Consider the following 9,575-nt stretch of genomic DNA (forward strand, 5'->3'; position numbering starts at 1 on the left):
CCGCCTCGACCAATGCGCCCGCTGTTCCTTGACGCTCACTATTGGACAGCCAGTCGGAAATTGCGAGATTTGCACTGAGGTACTAGCGCGATTTGTCAGATACTTGGTCGGAACGGGTGACCAACCGTGGAATGCTCCTGAGGGTACTATGGTAGCTATCTCACAGGAACGCGTCCAGTCGTAGAATATTGTAAATTTGCAAGATTCCTTCGCGCGGCGGGCACTTGATTGGTCGGTGGATCTCTATTCAAGAGGCACCGAGTTCTCTTAAAGTACTTAAATCGGTGGGTGGCGGCAGGCGCCGCACGTGAGAAATTGTCGCGGCTGGCAATTCACACGGAATTATTTAAGGGGATGCTGGATTCTTCTTTTTTACCGATAAAGCAAGCGTTTATGTTCCTTGCGCGGTTCTTCGAATTAGTTGCACAGAATAAAAATTCCTTCTCCACGATTGAAATATCCGTGCTAATGTACCTGCTCCTGGTATATTTTGTGTCCAAAACTGGGAAAAATAATAAATTACAGATTCCTGTATCCATGTGCTATCAGCTCACCAAACATTTACTTCGTGAAAAAATTATATGCACGTTATATGCTCGAAATTAGGGCAGGTGCACATGTAGAATAAATAGACGATTACAGTCGTATCTTTAGAATTAAGTTGTGACGCCTAAATAAAAAGATTAGCGCAAGGAACGAAATTGTGTGTCTAGCGCGTGAGAAATCGACGATGTATGACTATAGCGTTTTCCACTAGGAAAACTGGTGCAGCACTAGCGCCGTGCTAGGTTTATAGCGTTTTTCATTGGCAAAACTAGTGCGCACTCAATTACATATTAAACACATTAAAGCTGTTGTACACTACTCTAATCTAAATATAAAAGTGAGATATCTCAATTGATAAATTTATTTTATCAAATAGCACAATAAACTGTATCGAATATTTCACGGTTTAAGGGGATGCTAGAGTGTCCTGTTTTATCATCAATTTTTAAAGACTCTTTTCTCTTAATTGTGTTTATGGATTGAAAAGTCCTTCTCCACAATTAAAGTATCGACAACAACACAGGCTGCCAGCTACAATGTAATGCGAAAAATGAAAGAAAATTAAAAATTGTAGTTTTGTCACCGGCTCCTGCAGTCAACTCGTCACAATATGTACTGCATATAAGAGTTTCAGATTTTCCCCGTTAAAAATAAGTAGCCAGCAGCCTACAGAAAATCTTGAAGAACAATCCTATGCTTTTAGAAACGATGTAGGGGCTTTGGTATAAGAGAAAAGAGTCGCCAAAAATTTCGTTCGTATACTACGAATAAAATTGACGTGAAGCCATGAAACCGAGCAGTATTTTAGTTGATCTCTTTCTAAGAGATGGCGTTGCAATATGTCAGATAAGGACAGATGAATGCGTTTGAGCGAGACACAACGATATAGATAAGTATAAGAAATGAATGAAAGATGTCACTATTATCGAATTTGGAATGTAAAAAAGTCTGTACTATCAACTTTGATTAACTTCGACCGTCACTCCAGCATCCCCTTAATTCGTTTATATATTTTTATTAAACGTATATCTTTACGTCGATTTTTGTACAACGGCTTTAAAGTGCACTGAGTGCGCACTAGTTCTGCCAATGAAAAACGATATTAGATGAAAACTGCACTAGTACAGTAATAATGCAGGTTTATAGCGTTTTCCACTGAGAAGACTGGTGCAATACTGGTGCGCACTGAGTGCAATTGTGTTGTTCCCCCCCCCCCCCCCCCCCTAGCTACTGGTTATACACTGATTTAATCTAATAGCGTTTTCTCGGGAAGACTCCGATTGCATACATTGCATGTTGCACACATACGTCGCTAATTGGCCAATTTAAAAATAAAATATTCTCATTGGTAAAGCAGTGAAAAATTACTAGGCACCAACTGATATGAGTGGTGTGTGCAATCGGGATTGTAGGCAAACGGGATCCTCCCGATAAAACTGGTGCAAAAAACTTGCACTAAGTTCAACTTTTGCTCCACTGTCTTTGAAGTCAGTGGAGACCAGTGTAATAGCGCATGATGTAATAAAGAAGGTGTGTTCTAGCGCAGCCATTTGCTTCAGCCAATGAATGGAGGTCACAGCTTTCGGCCATTTTCTCGCGCCAATTTTGAATGCGCCCAAGCTTAAACTGTATAAAACATACTTAAAAATAAAAAGTAAACATTCACTAGATAATGTAATGTAATGTTAGTATGTTTTAATAATATTACAGCTATTATTATAGAATAATGTATATTCAATTTTTTATTTGTATAATTATTTTTATTTTTGTACCATAAATGCGTACACGCATACTATACGGCATAAGTAAACATTTAAAATTGGATGCGTTTAACATTACTACAAAAAATGTTTATGAAAATACGATAAATAATAAATATGTAAAGAAATAAATTATAATAATGGAAACACGAGCTACATAAGTAAATTTCATAATTATTTAAATGCATTGGTTTTTTGTTTAAAATTTTGTATACAATTGTAATAACTGAAAATACTGTATTCCGATGTATAAACAATATTTAAGTACGACCTGTTCTCAATATTTTCTAACGTTTAAGAACTCCTTTAAACCACAAATATGTTCAACGCGTATGATATTTACAATAAATAATAAATAAATAAAAGAAAGGTAACGTACATTGATATAGACCATACTTTTTTGAAATTGAATAAACATAGTTCGTTATACAATCTTTTACACATTTAAAATAATAAATAAATAAATATATTTCGTTATTATTTAATAATAAGAAGATAAACTGGCAAGTAAATTATATTAACATTACAGTACATACCATTCTTCTCCTTAATTTCTCCAATTTTCCTTCCACACGCCTGTATCCACTTCTCACACATTTCTCTTTTTTTTGGAAAAGAAAAAATCGGAAATCCCTTTTTCCTTTTCCAGAACGGTTTTTACACCCTTTCATGGCACACAACGGCATTGTCATTAATTTTTTTGACATTCCAAAATCGCACTGTTGTAAACACGTGAAAATAACTGAAAATAACCTTATCATGACTTTCCCCATATACACAAACACACTGAACTATATATGTACACCAATACACACACATAAATCAAATATGGCCGACAGTTGAGACCTGCGCAAATCAGGACGAAAAAGTGACCATAATAGGAAGACACCTTCTTTATTACATCATGTAATAGCGTTTTCCACTGGAAAAACTGGTGCAGCACTAGCGCCGTGCTAGGTTTAGACATCGACGAGATACTATTAAAGACCGACATCCTTACGGGAGTTCACGTCCTTGTGAATATTGAAGTGATTAAGAGTTAAAAACAGATAATATTGTACTAATTTTATGATTAATTAGTTTAGTAGATGTATTTATGCATTTATAACTCAATAATACTCGATTTTTCTTTAAAATTGAGATTTCAGTGTTATCATCAAAGTTTGATTATCAATAAAGATGATAATTGCAGAGAAAAAATTGTGATTTTTTTTGCAATATATAGAATATTACAGCTTTACAAGTATGTATATTTATTTATGGGACATTTATGTAATAAAAAATCATGAATTTAATAATGCATGAGCCAAATATTTATGTTAATAATAGCAAATTTATATCAATTGTCGGTAATGTCAGCGTTCTTGAATTACCTCTGGGCCCTTGGGGCTCTTTTTATACCGCCGAAAATTTGCCCAGGGTTGACGGTCTTTAATAATATCTCGTCGGTGGTTTAGATGAAAACTGCACTAGTACAGTCATAATGCAGGTTTAGTGCGGTTCAGTGAAACATATCATTAGACATCCATTTTATTCATCCCTAAAAATATATAATATATAACTATGTTCAAACTTAAATTACTTATTTTACAATATTCTGATTCATTTATTTATTTAAAACATGTTTTTAAATTAAATTTTTACATTTAAAGAATTTTAAGGCGATGCTAAAGCCTTCTGTTTTACCACATTTCCATTCGGTCAAAAATCTCCGTATTGGATGTACGGATTGCAAAAGTATTATTACTTAAATTAAAGTACTCACAAACAGGACCTCAGCTGCACTGGATTTCATGAGAAAATCGAAAAAAATTTTAAATTCGTTAAAAATTCACTTTCTTTTGGCTCGTACTGCTGTCACCTCAGATATATATTTGCTTGATATAAGAGTTTTACCCCGGATCTACAATAGGGTTTTAAGCCTTAAGCCATAAGAAATGGGCGAATCACAGTCGCTTATTCTTCTCGGATTCGACTGTAATTGGTCAGTTTCTTACGGCATAAGGCATAAAACACCTATTGTAGATCCGGACTTAGAGTCCATATCTTGAAAATAAGCGTGCAGCTGAGGTCACATTATTGAAACGAACGATACCGAGTTTGTAGAACAAAGATTGAAAGTCTAGAAAAGAAATATTTCCACCAAATAGAAAATACGTGTATACAAGTGCTTTGCGAAGACTAGGACTGTCAACAGAGCCGAAATTCCGTGTAGCAGTAGCTGCGCGGTCTTGCAATAGATGGTGCTGGCATATGTTAGATAAGAATGTATGCGTTGAGTTAGGGCCTGAGCACAACAGAGGAACAGGAATTAGATATTAAGATTTTAACCTATCAGAAACTGATTACATCGGAATATACGGTTTCTGATAGGATGAAATCTTAATATCTAATTCTTGTTCCTCTATTGTGCGCAGGCCCTAAGTTCCATGAATTCCAATAAAAAAATAACGGGAAAGGACGTAGCGGACGTCCCTCTCCTTAAGAGTAGATAACTAGCTAAAGAAGCATCGCCGTTAGCGCACGAATTAGATCCACAAACTCCAAATGCAACTAATTCAAAACGCAATGGTGCAGTCGCCGCAATTTGCACCACCACATGACTTAACACTAAATTAGCACTAAATGAGAAAGCGCAAAATGCACATCTTCATCGGCAAGTACCAGAAAAGGCACTAAACAAATAGTGTAAAAGCCGTTGCTGTAGAGAACAAAGAGCGAGGACTCTACAGGGTGACCCATTTTAACTTAGATAGCCAAATAACTCGAAACATCGCGATTAAATAAAAAAAATGTTTAAAACAAAAATTGTTGGATATGAAGAGACTGATTGAACTATGACCTTGACAATGATCTTAACCTTCATTTTCAAGGTTATTTGAAAGTCTACTTTCAATTTTCAAATAGAAACCCATATTTTTGATCCCGGATTTTGAAAGAGCGCAAAATTTTACGTCCAGATGAATTTTCATGTTATGGGTCAAAGTTGATCATAGAGGTCATTTCAAAGACAAATTCCTAATCGAAGCAGAAAGCCAAAAAATCTTGATTTTTCACGAATGGTGTTTGTGAGAAAAATTGTTGGATGTCGAGGGGAGACCAAACCATGACCCTGACAATGTCCTTGAACCCATATTTTCATGACCATTTCAAGGTCAAGTGGGGATTTTTAATAAAATTTTATGCTACATATGTATTTTCTTGTTGTGATTCTTTAGTGATTCTTAACAAACACTATCCGGGAAAAATCAAGATTTTTTAGCTTTCTGCTTCAATTAGAAATTTATCTTTGAAATGACCTCTATGGTCAACTTTGACCTATAACATGAAAGTTCATCTGGACGTAAAATTTTGCGCGCTTTAAAAATCCGAGATCAAAAATATGGGTTTCTATTTGAAAATTGAAAGTAGATCTTCAAATAACCTTGAAAATGAAGGCCAAAGTCATTGTCAAGGTCATAGTTCAATCAGCCCCTTCATATCCAACAATTTTTGTTTTAAACATTTTTTTTATTTAATCGCGATGTTTCGAGTTATTTGGCTTTCTAAGTTAAAATGGGTCACCCTGTATAAGTAAAATTACTTATAAAAACGAGCGATCGCTGTTCGCTGCCAGCAAGCGTGCGCCCGCAACTGCAAGCGATGCAGCACAGAGACGGAGCTCCCAAGGGGGCCTTGTCAATATCTCATCCCTCAAATATCATATTCTAAGACGATTAAATTAACGAAAAGTAAAACGATAGAACATTCTAGAACAATTTTCGCAAATAAGTATAGATGTTGACGGGTCTACCCCCTTTGCCGCTCAGCATCATCCCTTGTAATATTATATAAACGGCGATCCGAATGGTCCCGGGGAGTTCAGTGTGAATTTTCAGCAGAATTAGAATTTAGTACGAATTTTCATCCGAATTAGAGTTCAGTACGAGTCAGAGTTTGCAAAATTTTTTTCGAATCGCTTTAGTCAAATCGTACGATTGCATATCAGTGGCCATAGTTCAGATGCGTAAAAATTCGATATTGAAAAATTATTAGGCGAATAATCATCGAGATTTCGCGATAAAGGGCGATTTTCATGTTTTCTTTCTCCTTTTTCTTTTTCTCTTTCTTTTTGTTTGTTCGCGAGTGAGCTATTCGGGTCCGGTGGTTGGTACCTTGCCCCAGGATCTCCAAGGCGAATTCTACAGGGACCATAAGCGGTAGTCGACCCCTCGTCAGGAGGAGGAAAATTCAGAAAAGTCACGGGCCTCTGTCGAGGTGAGTTCAGTGTGCACTTCGATATCCGAATGACGCGGAGTTGCGAATAGTATCCTCGGCCGTTGACTTATAGACAATTTTAAGTAAAACATCCGAATAACGCGGAATTGCGAATAGTACCCTCGGCCGTTGACTTATAGACAATTTTAAGTAAAATATTGTGAACACCGTACATTACGTCGTTAAATCGCAAATCGAAAGCGCAATTTAGTAAACCTTCTTTTGCATCTTCTCTTTCCATAGTCGGCTCACCTAACTCAGTGAATGTTACACCAGCACCAGCAAGCATATTATTCTTTCGTGTAAATTTGACCAATTAATTCCTTCCATCTTAAAGCGTAAGGACAATCGCAAGTTGGAATTAAATAGTTTCTTTTGTCAAAATTCTTTTTTTTTTTGTTGTTTTTCTCCCCATTTTCTTTTTTTTTTCTATCCTAGAATTCCTTTACGAATCGCGCCTCATTCGTTGCGAGTGCCTGTCTGTCGTTGTGTCGTTTGTGCCGTCTATTATCAAAGTGAATATATAAGTGCCGCGAATCGTACAAGCGACGACTCCCAACCTTGAACCGTATTCTAATTGGGTACGGGTTCCGTCCCTCATAAAAAAATTCCGTCCGAGCGAGTGTCTGCAGCGCTGCGAGGACTTCCTGTCATCGGTCGCCGTGCAGCTCACACCGAGCTCCGGCCGCCGTCAGAACGGGACTCACAACGAGCTCCTCGCCGTTCAACCCTCCGACCTTCCTTCGTCGCTCGTCAACGGAACCTTTTCGGTATCCGCCCGCCGACCACCCGATATAATTTATATTTTTTTTATATTTACTATTATTTATATTCACTATTCTCTCATTAATATTAACGAGTTCGAACGCGCGCTCCGCGTCCGGCGAAATCGAAAAACCGGACGTGACAGTCATTGCATAGCTATTATTAGAAACATTGAAACTAAACAATGTCATTGTTATAACATTAATTACAATAATGTAATATCATATCATAACATAATATCGGGTGGCACCCAGTTGGACACGGCTCAATTGGACACGAGCCACTCACAGCGCTTGAAACTACAAAGCTCCTAAACACCGGTCGCTGTGATTGGTGGTGCCAATCGAGCCGTGGTCAATCGAGATCATCCCCATAATATCATACTTTAGCACGAACACAACTTCAATTTCAACTTACACTGGTCTCCACTGACTTCAAAGACAGTGGAGCAAAAGTTGAACTCAGTGTAAGTTTTTTGCACCAGTTTTATCAATGGAACACTGAACTAGTTTTCACAGTGGAACAACACAATTGCACTCAGTACGCACCAGTGTTGCACCAGTTTTCCCAATGAAAAACGCTATATGTCTTTGTCTTGTACCCAAAAGGTTTGTTCGCGTCGCACGCTCCAATATGCTCCTTTTCATTCCAACGCGCTCCAATACGTTCGCGTCACCGGAACCAATATAGCGACTAGATGTTTGCGTCGCGTTAGAGCATACTCCATGGATCAATTAAGAGCACGCTTCATTTGCCTCACCTCAGAAGATGGTGCGGTTGGGGTATGTTACGCACGCATGCGTAATGATTGAGAATGTGTAGTGTTGATAGTATTTATGGTTCTATGATGTAACTTTAACGAGAATGAAGCGAGAAGAGCAACGCTTTTTTTCTTACGTTTGGTGAAAAACGTAAATCATAAGCAAAAAGTAAAACATTTTTGAGGAAATTATCATTAATTTCATTAATAATTCCAAAACGGAAATCTCTCAAAAAATTTCTGAAATCCATTTCAGAGGTAATAATGCAAATGGCTGGTAATTGATTCCTACGTCCTGCATACGATCGGTGAAACTATTCGTATAGCTATAGAACAACAGGACGCTTGTCCCAAGTTGTCCCAATCCGTTCGTGTCGCCGAGCATTGGGGCACATGAATCCAATTGCTCCAACCGCCATCTTGCCGGTGATCCAAGTGCTCTCTGGGTTAATTTGGAACTTGCGACGCGAACAAACCTAATGACATAGGCCGGGATTCATAGTCAGATCTTATATTCAAGACCGTCTTAAGTACGGTCTTAAGAAGTCACGAACCAATCAGAGGGCTACATTAGCGTCTTAAGATATTACTTAAGACGGTCTTGAAATAAGAATCGACTATGAATACCGGCCAATAGAGAATGGACTGCGCGATCCGTGTGTCAAAATGGTCGATAGGGATGAAAGAGAGAGGAACCGTTGCAGACGGCCATTTCTATCTCTTTCCATTCAATGGTGTAATGGGAGAGAGAATGAGAAGGAGATTAAGCTGAAAACACAATAGACACAGGCAATAGGCACAGGCAACAGGGAATAACGAGCCGTCCAATCAGAGCTTTGGGGTATAAGTTTGATATTATATCCCAGAGCTCTGATTGGACGGTTCGTTATTCCTTGTTGCCTGTGCATATTGCTTGTGTCTATTGTGTTTCCAGCTTTAGCCGTCTCCCATGATCCCTCTCTCTCATTATTGTCGACCACATTTGATACATTACTTAGATACGAATCGCGCAGTCCATTCTCTATGTCTTTGCTTGTACCACGCATGAAATAACCCCGGATCTACAAATAAGTCTTTTAAGCCTTAAGCCGTAAGGGCCTGCGCACAATAGAGGAACAAGAATTAGATATTAAGATTTCAACCTATCAGAAACCGTGTATTCCGATGTAATCAGTTTCTGATAGGTTAAAATCTTAATATCTAATTCTTGTTCCTCTATTGTGCTCAGGCCCTAAGAAATTGACCAATTACAGTCGAATCAGAGAAGAATAAGCGACTGTGATTCATTTCTTGTGGTTTAAGGGGGTACTCTACTCTAAAACACGCTTTTTTCGGGATTTTTTTACAAGAAACTAGTGAAAATTGTTAATATCAGCTTTTTATGTATATATTTTATTATGTTTAGAGAACATAAAAAATATTTTTTAAAGCTAAATTAATGAATATAAATATTAATTAAACCCTATCGAATACATGGTAAAAAAAAA

General features: G+C 37.5%; 1 protein-coding gene and 1 long non-coding RNA gene across 2 annotated transcripts in view; one reads left to right on the plus strand and one right to left on the minus strand.

Annotated features, from left to right (window-relative positions):
- The window catches only part of LOC108766757 (uncharacterized), a 6,365-nt gene extending 3,462 nt beyond the window's left edge, over positions 1 to 2,903 (minus strand). Inside the window, exon 1 of the mRNA XM_018516252.1 lies at positions 2,843 to 2,903. Within this exon, the coding sequence (XP_018371754.1) occupies positions 2,843 to 2,903 (61 nt within the window). The remainder of the gene's footprint in view (positions 1 to 2,842) is intronic.
- A 5,179-nt stretch (positions 2,904 to 8,082) lies between these two features.
- The window catches only part of LOC108766758 (uncharacterized), a 10,050-nt gene continuing 8,557 nt past the window's right edge, over positions 8,083 to 9,575 (plus strand). The window contains exon 1 of the long non-coding RNA XR_001940393.1: positions 8,083 to 8,151. This is a non-coding gene — a long non-coding RNA (uncharacterized LOC108766758). The remainder of the gene's footprint in view (positions 8,152 to 9,575) is intronic.

This window comes from Trachymyrmex cornetzi, unplaced genomic scaffold (genome assembly GCF_001594075.2).
Source record: "Trachymyrmex cornetzi isolate Tcor2-1 unplaced genomic scaffold, Tcor1.1 scaffold615, whole genome shotgun sequence".
Classification (NCBI taxonomy): Eukaryota; Metazoa; Arthropoda; class Insecta; order Hymenoptera; family Formicidae; genus Trachymyrmex; species Trachymyrmex cornetzi.